This window comes from Kalmanozyma brasiliensis (genome assembly GCF_000497045.1).
Source record: "Kalmanozyma brasiliensis GHG001 unplaced genomic scaffold PSEUBRA_SCAF8, whole genome shotgun sequence".
NCBI lineage: Eukaryota > Fungi > Basidiomycota > Ustilaginomycetes > Ustilaginales > Kalmanozyma > Kalmanozyma brasiliensis.
The window spans coordinates 585,974-603,327 of record NW_015961991.1 but is presented as its reverse complement, the minus strand read 5'-3'; the positions used below and the strand labels follow the sequence as shown (position 1 = coordinate 603,327).

The 17,354-nt window shown below is 58.3% G+C and overlaps 7 protein-coding genes across 7 annotated transcripts; 2 read left to right on the top strand and 5 right to left on the bottom strand.

Moving 5' to 3' along the window:
• Positions 1-1,635: 1,635 nt before the first annotated feature.
• On the top strand, positions 1,636-3,351 carry PSEUBRA_006183 (General substrate transporter; the record flags this gene model as incomplete). The annotated part of the gene is made up of 1 exon (XM_016439527.1): positions 1,636-3,351. One exon carries the CDS (start codon positions 1,636-1,638, stop codon positions 3,349-3,351), a length of 1,716 nt encoding a protein of 571 aa, XP_016289851.1.
• Positions 3,352-4,110: 759 nt separating this feature from the next.
• On the bottom strand, positions 4,111-4,881 carry PSEUBRA_006182 (Asp/Glu/hydantoin racemase; the record flags this gene model as incomplete). Its single annotated transcript, XM_016439494.2, has 1 exon — positions 4,111-4,881. The coding sequence occupies one exon, from the start codon at positions 4,879-4,881 to the stop codon at positions 4,111-4,113; it is 771 nt and encodes a 256-aa protein (XP_016289850.2).
• Positions 4,882-5,501: 620 nt separating this feature from the next.
• PSEUBRA_006181 (Protein of unknown function DUF2945) lies at positions 5,502-5,927 on the bottom strand (the record flags this gene model as incomplete). The annotated part of the gene is made up of 1 exon (XM_016439503.1): positions 5,502-5,927. The coding sequence occupies one exon, from the start codon at positions 5,925-5,927 to the stop codon at positions 5,502-5,504; it is 426 nt and encodes a 141-aa protein (XP_016289849.1).
• Positions 5,928-6,253: 326 nt separating this feature from the next.
• On the bottom strand, positions 6,254-7,843 carry PSEUBRA_006180 (FAD linked oxidase, N-terminal; the record flags this gene model as incomplete). Its single annotated transcript, XM_016439487.1, has 1 exon — positions 6,254-7,843. One exon carries the CDS (start codon positions 7,841-7,843, stop codon positions 6,254-6,256), a length of 1,590 nt encoding a protein of 529 aa, XP_016289848.1.
• A 1,073-nt stretch (positions 7,844-8,916) lies between these two features.
• Positions 8,917-9,231, top strand: PSEUBRA_006179 (uncharacterized protein; the record flags this gene model as incomplete). Its single annotated transcript, XM_016439530.1, has 1 exon — positions 8,917-9,231. One exon carries the CDS (start codon positions 8,917-8,919, stop codon positions 9,229-9,231), a length of 315 nt encoding a protein of 104 aa, XP_016289847.1.
• Positions 9,232-9,512: 281 nt separating this feature from the next.
• On the bottom strand, positions 9,513-14,294 carry PSEUBRA_006178 (Protein of unknown function DUF1308; the record flags this gene model as incomplete). Its single annotated transcript, XM_016439486.1, has 1 exon — positions 9,513-14,294. One exon carries the CDS (start codon positions 14,292-14,294, stop codon positions 9,513-9,515), a length of 4,782 nt encoding a protein of 1,593 aa, XP_016289846.1.
• A 627-nt stretch (positions 14,295-14,921) lies between these two features.
• On the bottom strand, positions 14,922-15,953 carry PSEUBRA_006177 (Alcohol dehydrogenase, C-terminal; the record flags this gene model as incomplete). The annotated part of the gene is made up of 1 exon (XM_016439496.1): positions 14,922-15,953. The coding sequence occupies one exon, from the start codon at positions 15,951-15,953 to the stop codon at positions 14,922-14,924; it is 1,032 nt and encodes a 343-aa protein (XP_016289845.1).
• Positions 15,954-17,354: the final 1,401 nt, after the last annotated feature.

Sequence of the window (17,354 nt, the reverse complement as noted above, 5' to 3'; positions counted from 1 at the left end):
CAGCGAAGTCGCTGAACAACGATGGAGATGAGGCTCTCTGCTCTCTCAATACGGCGCGAGGATGGAGAAGGAGCTGTATGAGCGTATCTGCTACGCTACACATCAGCTGACCATCTCGCCTCCGTTGCAGCTGCAGAGCGGTCAACTTGCCACTCAAATTCGTTTCCTCGAGTGCCGGCTGAATTCAAAACGAGATGTCGCAATTGAAATGCCTCTCTGCCAAGTATTGCTCGCCTGGTTCAATATCGGCAGCACTCAAAGACAGACGAGACTACACCTTGCCGCTCGCAGAGGAGAGAACGGATGTTCCGTCGATATGGCTGTGCTTCACCAACGAGCCGCGCTTCTGGCTTGAAAGTGGAGCGGCGAAAACAAGGCTCGTTGCTCTCGTTCCTGCTTCAGGCAACCATCAGCTGGGCCCAGTTGCGTTTGGGATGGGGGCAACTGCAGCTTGGTTTCGCTTTCATCTAGGCGAGCCCTCCATGTGGCAGTTGAGAAAAGTCTGGGGTAACAAGAGGAGGCACTTTGCCAGTGTGGAGAGATTCGCCTTTTTCCGGGACGGCTCTGGACCACATCGAATTCGATTTTCCCGCTCCATCTGCTTGAAGCCAAAAACAGACAGCCTTGCCCGAGTTCTAGAATGAACCTGAGGCATGAAAGGCGTCTCCTCTCTTCATGGGACTCTCCGCAGTGGGCCCTGGCATGAATGAGCCTTTCTCCCCACTCAAAATGGCGCGGTTTGCCCCTCGCTCCTCTCTTCATCTGCGTCGAGGGGGAATTCAATCCAGAGACACGACCGTCGCCGTCATGCTATTGACTACCCGCGATCGTGTCGACCTGGTTCGATGTAGTGCAGCATGCAACGCGGCCAACCATGAGTGGAAGACGGGATCTGGAACAGAAAGCATGAGCGAGCAAAGGGACGGAGTAGCAAATGGTCAGCTCGACCGAGAACTCTCCGGACCAAGTCATGATCCTTGGCTGTAGGCAACAAGGAGCAGTCTCGGGCGATCTCGAATGGCTCTCTCCATTCTTCCGTCCCCGCCTTTGCCTCCTCCTCTCCATACGCTCGACTGTCGCACTAACCCCGCAATCCGTTCCAACTCGGCGCCCGGCTTGGTCTAGCAAGACGAGCCTCGTCTGACCGAGGACAGACCTTAGCGGCCATTGTCCGTTGCGCTCGCTGCCTTTGAGGCTTCTCCAGCCTGACCCCGCCTTTCCCCACGCGGCCACGCTCCCTTCCAACACACCATCGCAACCTTCCGACATCTACTAGGTTGGCAGCATCACCCTTTCCACGGCTGCTCCGAACAACCTCCTTTTCGCTCACAACCTTCTCTCCGTACTGCCCAAGTGCCTCGAACCCTCGCTCCTTCTCCGCACTCGACCCTAGCTCGGTCGCTCCCTTCGCTACAGTCACCTTTCCCACGCAAGCACCCAGCATCCCATCACCATCACACCACGCCGCTATAGTCACCCCGCATTGCATTCTCTCTATTGTCACGTTCCGAGACCGAATGGCTATATTATCACACCATCTTTGACGTCCAATCCCATCCTCTCCGTCCCTCGTCACCATCCAACCCTCCTCCTTCATCCTCTCCTCCCTACACTCCACCTCTCTTCGACGACATCATGGGTCTCACCGACGCTCAAGACGTCGCCCGCATCGACTCCAAGGCCGCCGCCGCCATCGCGTCCAATGTCCAGGACTACGATGCGCTCGTTCACGATGCCCACGAGGCCACCCAGGCCCAGGAGAACATGAGCATCCGCAAGGCCCTCAAGACCTATCCCAATGCCATCTTCTTCTCCCTCATCCTCTCCCTCGCCGTCGTAATGGAGGGTTACGACACCCTCCTGCTCGGTAACTTCTTCGCCATGCCCGCTTTCGCTCGCAAGTACGGCCACTGCGACGCCGCCGGCGTTTGCGAGATCCCCTCCAAGTGGCAGACCGGTCTCCTCAACGGTTCCCAGGTCGGTTCCATCATCGGTCTCCAGCTCACCGGTGTTGCCACCGAGCGCTTCGGCTACCGCAAGACCATCCTCACCGCCCTCGTCTTCATGACCGCTTTCATCTTCATCCCCTTCTTCGCTCCTAACCTTACCGTCCTCCTCGTCGGCCAGATTCTCCAAGGTCTGCCTTGGGGTTGCTTCCAGACCCTCACCACCGCCTACGCCGCCGAAGTCACCCCCGTCGCCCTTCGTCCTTTCCTCACCACCTGGGTCAACGGATGCTGGGTCGTTGGTCAGCTCATCGCCTCGGGTCTCCTCCGCGCCACCGTCAACCGCACTGACCACTGGGCTTACAAGATCCCTTACGCCATCCAGTGGCTGTGGCCCGTCCCCATCTTCATTGGATGCTGGTTCGCTCCCGAGTCCCCCTGGTGGCTCGTCCGCCAGAACCGCCTCGAGGACGCCAAGCACTCGCTCCGCCGCCTTGCCGCCAATGACCGCGAGTTCTCCGACCACGAGGCTGACCAGACCGTCCAGATGATGATCCACACCAACGAGCTCGAGAAGGCCGCCGCCGAGGGTGGAAGCTACTGGGACTGCTTCAAGCGCACCGACCGTCGCCGTACCGAGATTGCCGCCGTCGTCTGGCTCATCCAGGTCTTCTGCGGTGGTCCTCTCATGGGTCTCTCCTCCTACTTCTACGTCAAGGCCGGTCTCCCCACCGATCAGGCTTTCAACCTCTCCATTGGTCAGTTCGCTATGGGTCTCTGCGGTACTCTCAGCTCTTGGTTGCTCCTTCGCAAGATCGGCCGTCGTGCGCTCTACCTCTACGGTCAGATCGCTCTCTTTGCCCTCATGATCATCGCCGGCAGTCTCGCCTTCAAGGCCGACGACAAGGCTGTCTCGTGGGCTATCGGTTCCACTCTTCTCATCTTCACCTTCATCTACGATTTGACCGTGGGTCCTGTTTGCTACTGTCTCGTTGCCGAGATCTCGTCGACGCGTCTCCGCGCCAAGACCATCGTCCTCGCCCGTAACGCCTACAACGTCGGCGGCATCATCGCCAACGTCCTCTCCCCTCGCATGCTCAACTCCACCGAGTGGAACTGGGGAGCCAAGGCTGGATACTTCTGGGCTGGTACCGGCGCTCTCTGCATCATCTGGACCTACTTCCGCCTGCCCGAGACCAAGGACCGATCGTACGGTGCCCTCGACGTTCTCTTCGAGCAGAAGGTTTCGGCCCGCAAGTTCGCTACTACCGAGGTCGACATGTTCGCTTCGCACTCGCAGGTCGCTGCCGCTCGCAGCTCCGACCTGGCCGACGACAAGAGCTCCGCCGAGAAGGTCGAGGGCGTCGTCGCCAACACCAGCCTTGCCTACAAGTACGAGGCGTAAGTGGCTCTGGCGGATCTAACAAATTTCAAAAATACACGATCGCCTTCGGACGAACTGCACAGGCCTGTCCATGCATCCAGATACCACCCTTCCCCGCCTCTTGTTGCTTTCGTCTGCATGTATCACTGTCAACTTCCTCTTGTCCAATCGAAACGGGATTCCTTTTGCAACTTCCATCTCCAATGCGCTGTCTGCAGTGTCTGTGAGGTCTCGTGCCCCTTTCTCGCCTCTGCCTCGCTCGCGCCGTTCTTTGAGTTGTCAGCTTCGACTGAACAAAGCTTTGATCTCGGTCACGCCTGCAGCGCTCGCTTCGCTGTTGCGACTTGGTCTGAATTGCACGTCCAAGCGCTGACGCGCTCACAGTGCTTCTTGCGATCGTTCCGCTCCAACTTGGTCTCGCCCTGCGTGAGTCCTCTTCTGGACGCGTGCAACCTTACACCGCGCAACGTCTCGCGCCAGCCGCATCTGCATTGTCGCTCGCTGCCTCTGTATTTCGTTCCTGTGCTCGCTATCATCGTGCCCTTGTTGGACGCAGTCAGTCCGAGATTGCGCAAACCGAGAGTCTCGCATCTTTCTCGGAGGGCACATTGTCGCATGCCACTCCAGCATCCATGCTTGCCCCACGAGGAGCCCTTTCAAAACCTCAATTGTACCTCTGCGGCTGCACGAGCACCAAACTCTCGCTTCCGCCTTCGTCTCGCATGCAATGTCTCGGTTTCTCTGAGGACCTCCCCCTTTCTTTGAGTTGAGTGTGTGACGCTACGAATCGTCCTCAGCCCTGACGAGCCCTGTCAGCAACTGCAGTCCCGCCTTGGCGCCGTCGACGACCTTGACCATCCCTCCCACCTCCTCGGCGCCCTCCCTCACCAGCCGCTCCATCCCTGCCATCCCGGCGCACCCAAGCACGATGACATCCGCACCCATCCTCACCAGCTCCTGCACGCCCACCTTGATCTTGCGCTCGATCTTGCCCCGATCGCCTTCCTTGAGCTCGACCACGCCTAGTCCGGTAGCATGCGTGCCGATGTACCTGTCGCTGTTGCCGCCCATGACGCGACGCACGCCAGCCTCGACATCGGGTACGACGCTCTTTCCCGTTGTCAGCACGCCGAATTTGACGCCGACGAGAAGCGCGTGCAGGATGGCCGCTTCGAGCAGGTGCAATGTTGGCTTTCCGGACGGGCGCAGCATGGGCGCTAGCGGATGGTCCGAGAAGCATGCCACCAAAAACGCATCCGTCGGGTACAGCGAGAGGTCCTGGGAGGGAGAGGTGGTGATGAGGTGCTTGTACGTTTCCGCGGCGGAGATGATCGATTCGGCAGGAGTCTGGATGCTCGCCGGCGAGGATGGCGGGCCGGTCAGGAAGGAGAGGCTGGTCGAAGGTGGCGCGGAGAGTAAGAGGGTGGTGGAAAGAGCATCTGTGATGATCGAAGAGCTGTTCGGATTGACGATGCAGATGCGCACCGACGAGGAGGAGGAGGTCATGCTGGCGCTGGGAGCGAGCAGCGTGGATGAAGCTATCGGTGCCATGATTTGATCTGATCTCGTCAGCGTATGTGGGTATGATGGTCGTAAAGTAAGCCTCAACGTACCTTATAGCACGCAGCTGACACTTGGATGAGAAGAGCAGCAGCAAGGATGCTCCGAGAAGCACAGCGGGTCAGGGTTCGCCTCCACCACCAGCGTCGGGAACTTTGTTATCTCGCGCCGCGTTCTCGGTCGAGCTTCCGCGCCCCGCCAAAATCCTCGGAAACCTAGCCGCGTGGGGCCGATTTTTGACAGCTGCAGATCGGGTCTGCCACTCACAGAACTTGCATAGCCGCGAATGCGAGAGAACAAGGCATTGGATTGCTCAGTGAAACGGCGTGCACAGTATGCCCTAGCCAGATCGCCGGGTCAAAGTGCGGTATCAGATTGAAGAGACGGGTTCAATGGCACGCAAAGGAGGAGGCGAAGCATAAGCGGACTCAAAGGTGCACAAGGACGCGATTGTGTCGAAACTTCTTCCTCCAAGGTTCGCGCGTGTTCATGCTGATTCAGATAGACTTGTGGGGTAGAGAGTTGCCGTGACAGGGCTCAGCGTCGTATACCACGTTGAGAAGCACCGGAAGCAACCCACTTTCTAGTCTGGGTATCTCTGTGACGGGATACTAGTCGAACCAAACAGCGCTCGCCTTGTGGACAGCGGTTTTGCCACTGGGACCGTGGCTCTTGAGCACGATCCTCGGATCCTCCTGGGTCGCCTTGACGCTTTTGCCATCCACGGTCTTGTCCTCGGTCAGAATCTCGAGCACGTGACCCTCGACCCAGCCGGGCATGGCTTTCCAGGTGACCTTCTGGCCTTTCTTGGGCAGGTGCGACGCAGTGGCGTTGTGCGCTGCGGGCGCATCGTGCGTGTCGTGCTTGCTACCATGGGTCTTTTTCGCGGGGGAGGACTTGGATTTGGCTGGCGTGGAAGTGTTCTTCGACGACGTGGAGGATTTGGTCTTGGAGTCGGAGGATTTGGAGCTGGCCGTCTTGGTGCGTGTCGAGCGACGCGGCTCACCAGCAGTCGGAGTGGACTTCTTCGGCGGCATGATTGATCCCTACTCAACAATGAGATCCGTGTAATGGTAAGGGGGAAGCAGAGGTTGCGATGGTGTAAAAAGCCGGGGTCAAGGGGAAAGCACATGACGTCGTGCTCGCGAGGTGGAGGCGAGCGGAGCAAAAACGTTCCGCAGCGGCGCCGTGAATTCAAGCCTTGATTTGCACAGTCTTGCCCGGACAGACCTGACAGCGCGAGAACGGGCTCGTTGTCGGCAGACGCTGGAGCTGACGATGTCTACCACACACGCAGCACGCACAAGCACAAACACAGCTCGAAGACATCCAAACATTGAATTGCATTTCCATATCCACTCACTTAGGCACTCGCCAATCCTTGCGGGAACCAGAACACCCCCTCGGCATCCCACGTCTCCTTCATCGCCTTCAGCCTCGCCAGACCCTGTCCGTAGTACGCTGACCCCCAATCCTGCTGTCTAGCATCGACGTAGTTGACATATGCACCCCAGTCCGCTGCACTGTCACTGTCCTTTGCCGTCTCCACCAGATCGTCGAATGCGTTCCAGACCTGTTGTTGGCCGTCCGAGTTGTCGTTCGACGGAAAGCCGTATGAGTAGAACTGGTAGATGAAGCTGGCAGTGTGCGCATTGAACGCGCTGTCACTCGCATTGACGTTGTTCGGGAACGAAAGCGGGCCGAGGAAGTCAAACGAGACGCTGTTGCCCGTGCCTTGCAATCCGGCGTATCCATTCAGCTTGTCCACCAGCGCCAGAGCGGACGAGTAGTTGTACGTGGCGAGGGTGGGTTGGACGAGGGACTTGGCGTAAAACTGATCCTGCGTGATGGGGGCGGAGGTGTTGAGGCTCCCCATGATGTTTTCGAGCGATTCGAGCCAGGAAGTGTACTCGGTGACGGTGGTGCTTGCCGGTGTGATGCCAGCGAGGGTGTTGAAGCGCGAGATCAGGGCGTCGTGATCCGCGCGCGAGGTAGAGATGTGTTGACCGGAGAGCTGGCACGCGTTGCCATCAAAGTCGCCCGCCGCCGAGCCCGCGATCAGCAGCTCACCACCGAACTCGGGCGCCAATCCCTGATCGACGTTCGTAGCCAGTGTCATGCTCTGCAGCGCAACCACGGCGTTGGCGCAATCCTCATTCGTCTTGTACGAATACGCATAGTTGATGATGCTCGTCGGAGCGTCGAGCAGGCTGAAGGTGAACTGGGTGACGATGCCAAAATTGTTCGACCCCGCCCCACGGAGGGCCCACCAGAGATCGGTATTGGTCTCGTTGTTGACGTTTTGAATGGTACCGTTGACGTCGATCATGCGCATCTCGACAATCCGATCGAGCAAAAAGCCCCAGGCGCGAGTGGGAAAGCCAAACCCACCGCCGAGAGCGTGACCGCTGACACCGACGTATGGGCAGGTGCCGTGGGGAAGCGAGAAGTTGCCCTGATCCCAGATGGACTGTGCTAGCGGGCCGAGACGGACACCTGCTCCGACAATAGCGGTTTTGGTCGTCTGATTGACATCGATGGTGTTAAAGTTCTGCAGGTCGACGACTACAGACCCGTCCTGACCACCGAGCGAGTAGGACTCGTAGGAGTGACCGCCTGAGCGCGGGCTGAGCTTTTGTTTGCCCCCTTCAGCGGAAACACATTGGACAATGGCCGAGATCTCGGCTTCCGAGGAGGGAACCGCGACGACGAGAGGCTTGTAGTCGAACAGCGAATTGTAGGAGGTGGAGAGGGCGGTGTAGTCGGAAGAGGTGCTGTACGAGAGGTCGTAGCCGCCGCTGTTGGCGAGGCAGGACTGGAGGGTGCTGTTGTCGTCTCGGGCCAGGAGAGCGGATGGACTGCCGTTGAACGTGTACAGCGGGTAGGCGGTGGTGAGCGAGGTCGCGGCTAGGAAGGCGAGGCCGAGGCTCAGCTTTGTCGTTGATGTCGGCATGGCGATGATTGGATGCCGTCTTCCTGTCAGCGTAGTGGGAGGAAGAAGGGTGTGGTGTTCATAGCAACTACGAGGACAACGGACTTCCCTTATATGTCTCCGAGGTCTGGATTACCGAACAACGCTGCCCTACCTGACACCAACTCAGACTCCTAACGCAGGGTCCGCCGGGTCATCACGTCCCGCTCCTCCCACAAGGCATCTTGCACACGCCACAAACAACCACGCCGCCACGGACCCACTTTCTTCTCTAGCTTGCACAGCGTCGTCGGAGATCCAATCTCTAGCGCCAACCTCGTCCTCCACGGAAGCCTTGGATGGCCGACGAACCCGGCGGTGTAGGACAGCCCCGAGCGTAGTCGTCACTCCAACATCGGCAAAGCGCCCAAAAGTTGAGGTTCCGACTGACAAACTTTGACAGGGTCTGCAGAAAAAGGCAATTTCGCCGGGCGCCGGTTTGGCTCGGTTGGCCTAAACAGGCAGGTCGCTACTGCTAGCGCCAACAAGCGAGGGGCGTGGAGTTCCGTTGGTGGGCGTGTCTGACGTCGTTGTGCTGCTGTGCGAGGCTGGCCGAAAAATTAGGCTCGGGGAGCGCCAAGGTCGGACGCAAGGTCTAACATTTGATTATCTATTTTGAGGTCTAACAGAGCAAGGAATCCCTGCTGTCCAGAATTCGGACGAGTGAGGCTCACCTCTGACTGACAAATACGCAGTTGCGGCGCGGTGCTGTGGACCCGTGGCTTTCCGGTTGGCCGTAAAATTTGACCTTTCTTCTCGAGATGTCAATCATCACCATTATCGCCCATATCCTGCTCGACATCTTCCTCCTAGCATCACTACCACCTCAAGGGCGGCGCAGCAGCAAGTCTTTCGTCACACACAAGCGCCCGCACACGCTCTCTTATACGCACAGACGCTTCTCGGACTCGGTCAAGCACGGAGGCAAATCGCATCGAATTCCGCTCGTCCTCCAACATCGACCACACCACGCTCACACTTCACACCCGAGCCCACCAACGCACGCACCCTCTCACGCCACCACAACCCCCCACACTCAGCGGGTACATCACACAATGTGGTCGTCACTCCGTACGATCTCCAACCCGTCCGTGCGCACCCGCCGCTTGGCCACATCGACGTTCTTCATCGCCACCTTTGCCGCGTCCATCCTGACGGTCTCGTTGAGTGCATCGACGATCCTACCCTGCCCCGCCGCCCGCTCCGGATCGAGAGGCGTGCGCGCCGACGAAGAAAAGGATGCGAGAGAGCAGCTGGGCGTCGGACAAAAGGTTCATCTGACCAAAAAGGGGGGGTGGATAGAGATCGCCCAGCCAACGAGGAGGATAGCCCGGCCCAAGGAGGGCGCGGAGAAGCAAGAGGCGAGTTGAGCAGAAATCCCACACAAGCGGGCGCGAACAGAAGATCAGCATCAACAGAGGCTCGACTCGTAGAAGTCACCAGCTCGATTCTTCATTCCCAACGCCCCATCGCAAAGCATCACACCTTGTATCACAAACCCTGGACCACACAGGGAACCTCATCTGTATCAGTATACCATCGCATTCAGCATTGTCATCCCATCTCGCAAATTTCTCGCACAACTCTAGTCTGTGGTTTGGCGCACGCGCATTGTATTGTCCTTTGATTGCATCACCGACGCCTTGCTCGCCTACGTCGCACCATCCGCAGCATCGATCCACGTCCCGTTGCCCAAAACCGCCGTCGCAGCTCGGGTAAAGTCGCCCGGGCTGCCCTCGGAGCTGAACGCCAGGCGCAGGTAGTGCGGCACCTCGCGGATCGTCTGGTTGCTCGGCAGATCCGATTGGCCGTCTGCCTTGCCCTCCTCGGCGTAGACGTCGACCAGACTGCTGAGATTCCAGCTGGTCGCGGGGCCTTGATAGCGCAGCACGTCGTCGACCAACAGCGCGAATCCGTCCCAGTCGGCAGCTTGGTCTTCCGGAATGGCGTTCCAGCTGACGAGCCCGTCCGAGGTGCGCCAGGTGCTGGAAGTGGTGTTGAAGGTAGGCCGTCCAGTGCCACCAGTGGCATCGCCTTGCACCACCGAAGTGTCCTCGATGAGTCCATCGAAGCTCCAGCGCGCTACACCGTTGGTAAACATGCCCAGCAGGAACGCTATGTAGATCAGGCAGAGTCGTGTTGGGAATGCGCATGCCGGCAGTAGCACGAGCGCGATAATGTAGTGATGCAGTCGGAGCGTCTCGCCCGGCACAGCAGCAGCCAAGCCGACCAGCACGCCGCCGACAATGTACAGCGAGACGTACTTGGCCAAATAGCCCGTCTTCCACATCACGCGCACCTGGTTGATCGCGATGAACAGCACCACGAGCGCAACGATGATGACGGCCACCACGCTGCCCGGCTGCTGCGCAATGTCCCTCGCCACGAGTCGTTGGATCGGCACCTTGTCGAACACCACGTTAAGCAGCACGCCAATCCACCAGAAACCCAAAGTCCAGAAGGTGCTTTCCACCGGCAGATGCACGAAGACCGGCCAGACGAAACGAAACGCCAACCGCCAGATGGCATAGCACGTAAACAGAAACGGCAAGAAGTCGCCAAACACCGCGCCGATGGGCGGTGGATAGGATCGGAGATACGAGACCTGGTTGATGTGCCAGAAGCCCACACAGGCGAGCGTCCAGAACCACACGATGCGCTTCGGCCGAAGCACAAAGCCGACCAAGGCAGACATGATGGCGTTCATCACGTAGCCTTGCCAACGTCGATCTGTGCAGTCGCTCTCGCCTTGGGTGGTTTCGAATCGATAGGCGATCGGGAAGACCGAGTCGAAGCCGACCGAGTCAATGCCATGCGCTCTGCTGGCCTCGTATCCCGAATGGGCGCCGACCAGGCGGACAGAGCCACATCCGCCTCTCGAGTTCCGGATGACGCCTGCATGGATGGCAGCAGCGCAAATGAACGAGTCGCCGCGGTAGGTGCCATCGGCATCGCCGCCACCAACGACGAGCGCCTCATAGTTGACGCTCTGGTTGCCGATGGCACGAGGATTGAGCAGCGTCACATCGATGCAGTCGGCAGGACAGCGGAAGTTCTGACCGACTTGGCCGTCGGGCGTGAAGAAGGGTTCGCAATCTTGACCGTCGAGTCCGCATCCTGCGTTTCGGAGCCAGTACGTGGACGTGCACGAAAGAAAGGCGGGCGATCGCGCAACGCCATCAAAGCCTACCACGGAGGACTGATACCACAGCGACTTGGCCAGGTAAGCAAAGCCGATCGTCCAGGCGATGTAGACCAGGCAGAGCAGCGACCAGTGCAGCTTGTTGAGCTTGACATCGGCATGAATGCTTCGAGCCCACACGAGTCCGGGCTGGACATCGTCTTCATAGTGCTGGTCGCCCAGCTGGCGATCCGAGTCGGAGTGACTTCCATTCCTGTAGAGATCGCTCCGCAAGGCAGGATCCTTCCAAGCAAACGGATCGGTCAGACGCATCCAAGTCCGTTCGACACGAGCCAATGGCCACCATTTGTAATGCCGAATGCTGAGGCGGGCTGCAGGCTTTGGTCCAAGCACCCATCGACGAATGCGTCCCTTGCCACTGCCCATACGAAAGCGAGCCCGTCCTGATCGCGGATTCGAAGGTGGCGGAGCGTCCGCACGCCCTTCCTGATAGAAGATGGGTTCGACCTCGGGTTGCAAGCTGAGGGGCGTCACGGGAGTCGTGCTGGACTTCTTGATCGGGTCTGGCAAGCTCCCGCCATTAAAGCTGTCGCTCCGGTCGGACGAGCCAGGCAGGGTGCTTTCGTGCGTGGTCTCAATCTCGTGCTCTCTTGCTCGAGCGAGCGGATCGACCGAGTACATGATGCCGTTGGACGATGTGATGTGGTCGTCGGACGAAGAGATCGTCTCTGCATTGTAGTTATCATCATCGATCGTATAAGCTTGTACGTGGTCGTGCGAGTGCCCGTTCGGGTTGCTGTGTCCGTGGGCTGCTGACAGGCGACCCTCTTCGTCCAAAGTCGGCGCTGCAGGAGGACCAAGTCCACCGGGATATCCCTCGAGCACTTCCCTCCACGCCGGCGCGGTTGTCGTCACTCGCATTTGCTCGCTGAGCGATCGCGGGTGCAGAACAATAAAGCAAGAATAGAAAGGATGCTCTTGCTTGCGCAAAGTCGCTAGCTCTTCCATCGAGGTATCGCGCAAGATCTCCTTGGTCTGCTGTGAGTACGGGCGACGATTCATCTCTTTGAGCAGCCACTGGATGCTGTCCATGTTGCTCGAGAGCGTCGTCATTCCGTACCTCGCACAAGCGTGCATGGAGCGTAGAGTCGTGTACGTTTGACCGCCTGCTTGATGAACCGTGCTTTGGCGTAGCTTTTTGTACTTGCTCCTCGGCAAATCTTCGGAGATGTCTCGCCAGTCAGGACCCCACAGCTCGCTGAGACAGCTTTCGAGCGTATCGACCATGTGCGAGATAAAATGAGCTCGAGGGAGATCCGGATACACCTCTTTGAGGCTAGTGCAGGAATCAAAGCCTCCCGGACCCAGATCCTGCAGAGGCTGGATAGGGAGGATGAGGCACCGACGAAGCTCGTCATGCTCGGGGGCGGCCCACTTGGAACCATGCCAAAAGTCCTGCGGATCGATTCCTGGATCTCCCAGCAGCGCTTTGACTCGTCGCTTCTCGTTGGGCCCTCCGACGGTGGAGCTGACTCGACGCAGGCGGTCAAAGGCGCCCACCGTCGCGAAGAGCTCGACCGGCGTGCCCTTTGCGGACTCTCCGGATGCAGCAGAGCTGTTCTTATCCCACATCGGCCCGAGAATGGCGTCAAAGAGCGTTTCGATCGTCATTTCGCGTTCGAGCTGGATTGCAAGAGCCCGACCTTCCTTGGCTGCCGCTTTGTCCAGCGCTAGCGAAGCTTCATCCTGCTGGTCGTCCTGCAGCGACAACTCGGCGGCTCTTGCCTCGAGCGCTTCTTTGCGGATGGAAAAGGTGCGAAAGTGATGCTGAAAGAGGGCGCCGGAACCGTGCTCGCCATCGTGGAGCTTGGGATGTCGCTTTGCTTCATCAAGCAAAGGGTCCTGCGCCCCATTCTCATGAAAGATGCCGTGGGTGGTGTCGCTAACAAGAGCGATCATGGCGGTGACGTCGAGGTTGATGTTGGGCGTGGTGCGCCAATGCGGTCGTGGCGGTGCCGTCGGGATGCGTGGCAAGCCCATCGGTCTGTCTCGATCCTTGCTGACAGTCAGACCGATGCTGGGAGGAGTGACGTTGTGCAAGATGCGATCGGGTAGCTGTCGATAGCCAAAGACCATGTCGACGTTGTATCTTTGCGCTTCCTGCGTGATGGCAGCGAGTCGGTGGTTGAAGCGGTCCCACTCTGACAATTGGTAGAACTCGGCGAGTGCCGCCTCTTTGCTTTGTGTGGCGGTATTCGGAAGTGGTTGGAGAGGTGTTTGCAGCTCCATGCGGGTAACAATGATCTCGACGTGGATAGGCACAAAGGGCAGCTGACGGCCGTGCTCCTCGGACCGCTGCACGCGCGCTTTGGCTTCGGTATCTGCGGCAGCACGAAGCTCGTGAATGAGCTTGGTGAGCGAGCACTTCTTTGCAGCGACGTCGAAAGCGAGCGAATCGATGGCATCGTCGGTCTGTCGCTCTGCGTGAGCTGAGGAGAGGGCCTTCTCCTTTTCGCTCATGGAGCACTTGATCGTGTGTTGGTGCTCGTGAAATGTATCCGGCGCTGTGTCGTTGCGTATGGACGGTTGCGAGTCGTCTTCTCCGTCTGTATCGGAAGCCGAGCTCGAGTCTGCTTCGTCCACCATGTAGCTTTCAGCCTCTCTGAACTCCTGACGTAGACGCTCTGGCTTGATGATGTAGAGACGGGTCCATCGATCGCCGTTTTGAGCGACGACATCGACCTTGACGCTCTGACTGTTGACGTTCTCTCCTCTTGGTTTGCGCATCTTCTTCTTGCGACGCAAGGCTGCCGACATGCTGAAAGCGAAGCGGTCCTGTATGGACAGGACGGGTCCGTAAGTGAAGGCGACATACAGCACCTCCTCCCAGAGTCGGATGTGATGGGTGCCGTTCGAATAGGGATGTGGATCTTCCCAGCTGCCTCTCTCGGTAGCTAACCTCTCTAGAGCAAGGAGTTCAGCCTCGACCTGGCTGCGCAAGACAGTGAGACCTTTGAGCGAGGTGGAAGCGGCGATGCGGTCTCTGTGCTCGTCCCATCTTGGACCGGATATGGGGCAGAAGGCTCTCGCTAGGGTTTCGGCGTTGGTCCGGTGCTGGGTAGAAGAAGATGCCGAGGCCGAGCTAGTGGGATCGAGTAGTGCTGGACCGGAGCTGTATGCTGGAGCGAGCGTGAGCCATGTCCGGTAAGTATTGGCAAAGTCCTCGATCGAGTCGTGCACGATTTGGAGGGCATCGCGCATGCGAGAAGCGGGGATCAACGGGGCTGGCATGGTGACTGTCCGCGCCACAGGCGATGGTGTGTTCGGTACTGCTCTATGCTGCGACCGGGGTCGTGCGCCTGGTCTGGACGATTGCGACCATTCGAGCTGCGATGCTGTGGCTTGGTTCGTCGCGGCTGTATATTGGCGTGTCTACCTGAGACCTGTAGGGAGACTCGACTGAGCAGTGACGGTGGGAGCGAAGCACCGAGGACTGCCAAGGATCGTGATTGCCGCAAGAAGAAGCCGAGCCGTGGTCAGAAGACAGGGTCAATTCAAAGCTGTCACAGCGCTCATCTTGGCCGAGTTTGCTTTGCCGAGAAGATGCGCTGTGCTGCTTCTGCGCCGCGCTTCCTTAGCCAAGCTGCAGGCTGCAGTCACACTCACAGCTCAACCACGCTCCAAGCTTGTGGAGGCGCCACGCTCAAATTTCTAGGAAGGAACAAACAGCATCGAGTCTAACAAGCCAGGCATTTTTACGATAATGGCGGACGACATCGTTGCTGCGCACGATGTGAGCATCAAGAGGAAGAAGACGTCTATTAGGAGATTGCTGCGATGTAGGAGGTGGTGGAATGAGTGCTAGAGTACAGAAAGTGACAGATCCGAAGAGGTATCAATGGCGCAAGAGGTAGCGAATCAGAGGTTGGCCGAGCTGGGCTTGTTGGTCTGCGAGACGGCGACAAATCGGTAACGAACGTCGCCCTTCTTCAATCGCTCGACGGCGCTGTTGATGCCCTCCTCGGTCATGGGCACCTCCTCAATCATGGGCTTGATGCCGTGACGAGCGGCGAACTGCAGCATCTTGGCGTGCACGTCGCGGGTCGCAACCAGCGAACCCTGAATCTTGAGCTGCTTGCCAATGATGGGCATGTAAGGGAACTCAAAGTTGCCCTCGTCGACCGAGAGCGGGATGATGGTAGCGTCCTTCTCGAGCACCCTAAGGTACGCCTTCCAGTCGGGCTGAGCGCTGGTGGTGACGATGAGGAAGTCCACGGGCTTGACACCCTCGAACTTGGGGTTGTTCTTGGCAGCGACAAACTCGTGCGCGCCGAGCTTGAGGGCCTCGTCCTTCTTGTTCTCGGAACCGGAAAAGACGACGACCTCGCAACCCATCTTGTTGAGGAACTGAATGGCAAGGTGTCCGAGACCACCGATACCAATCACACCGACACGGTCCTCGGAGGAGACGCCACACTGGTGCATGGCACCAAACACGGTCGCACCGCCGCACTGCAAGGGGGCAGCGTGCTTCAGCTCGAGACCTTCAGGGATGAGGTGGCAGAACTCTTCGGTGATGACAAACTTGTCACCGAACGAAGCCTGGTCGAGATCGGCGCTGGCGTACATGCGGTTCTTGTAGCAGTTGGTGTCGCGGCCCTTCTTGCAGAACTTGCAGGTACCGCACGAGCCGTGATTGTATCCCCAGCCGACGCGGTCGCCCTTTTTGAAGTCCTTGACCTCGGGGCCGACTTGCGAGACGACACCGACACCTTCGTGGCCGAGGACCATGTCCTTCTTGAGGTAGTGAATGTCGGTGTAGCAGAGACCAGAGTGTGTGATGTCGATGACGACATCGCGCGGGTTGATGGTGCGGTCGGTGCCCTGGGCCTTGACGACCTTGCCGGACTGCGAGCCCTTGAAGACGGTGCCGAGGTTGACGGAAGACATGGCGGATGAAGTGGAACTGGTGGTGGATGTGTGATGCGGAAAAGAAGGAGGGAATGGGCGAGGAGAGCAGCTGGTTATATGTCAACAGGGACAAGAGCGCCGGCAGAATCAGCACCGGCTAGGACAAGAGACATCTAGCGACACAATCAACTCAAATCTAGCACCTCGAAGAAGAAAACGAGCGCAGACACGAGAGTGCAGTGCGAGCACAATGGCTGTGCGGCAATACAACCGAGCGCGCTTTGAGAAGATCTGAGCTCGTGCGACATGCTAATCTCCGCCCGCCACCTGCGCCTGTTCCATGTTATTTCTCTATTGTCCTTTTCGATTCTGGTCTCATGCAAACGAAGCTATCGCCGCTGACCGGCAGACGTCGGTCCAAGATCAACCACCCGCTTCGTAATGGCGCAGCATGCGTTGGCGACCATGACGCAAAGGCCTCCCGTTGGCGGGTTGGACGAGCAGACGTCGAGATGCAGGTCAAGCAACTCAAGCGGACGTATCTCGGTGCATCTGAACCAACCAGGGTGAGAGAGTCATGGATGATGCAAAGTGTCGTCGATCCGGTTCAGAAGACGCTGGTCTTACCGGTAAGGATTCGATGATTTCTCTCAAAATTTTGGCTTGCTTGGCGTGGGTGTGGTGCTGCTGACGTCCAATTTCGGAACTTTGTGTGTCACAGCCGGAATGATGACATACGACATCAAATGCCGATCTTGCTTGTATGCCGCGTGGCAGACGCTTGAATCTTGTTTAGCCTTCGTCGCTTCGCGCACTTTCCATATCGTTCTGCTTTCGGCCCTGTCACACCTTGACAATCTAGGCCCAAGCGCTCCGTGAAGAGCCGAACTTGCACCGGTGTGATGGAGTAGAGACGGCTTGATTTCGATCTTGCGTTCCCGACAAAGCGGTCAGCATGGGCGCATCGAGGTGTGATTCAAAGCTTTTGCCAAAGCTCTCTTAGGATTCCTGCATGCATGCCACTCATCGCCGAACACCGTACCGCAGGCAAGGTTGCAATCAGCCAGGTGCTCGAGTAGCGATCGCCTCTTGAAATTTCTCGCATTGCGTCGGCCTTCTAGATACGCAGGGTGCGCTCAACAACATCAAGCCCTGTCTATCTCAGCGTCCAAGCTCCTTGCGCACCGATTGTCGCCATCGGATGCAGGCGGATTTGGCGGATTGGATCAGCGAGTGTTGGTCGTGTCAAGGGTCGAAAGCATCGCGAGGAAGCAAGCTGGTCGGCAGAGCCTCGGACGTCAGTCGATCTTTCCGATCTGGCAATGACAAGCGGGAAAAATCGGACGATCTGGCATTATCCGCGGCTCACCCTGGTTCGGTGTTTTCCACGGCCGATTTTCCAAGAAGAAAAATTGTTGATCAGGGTCCCGTGGCCAAGAC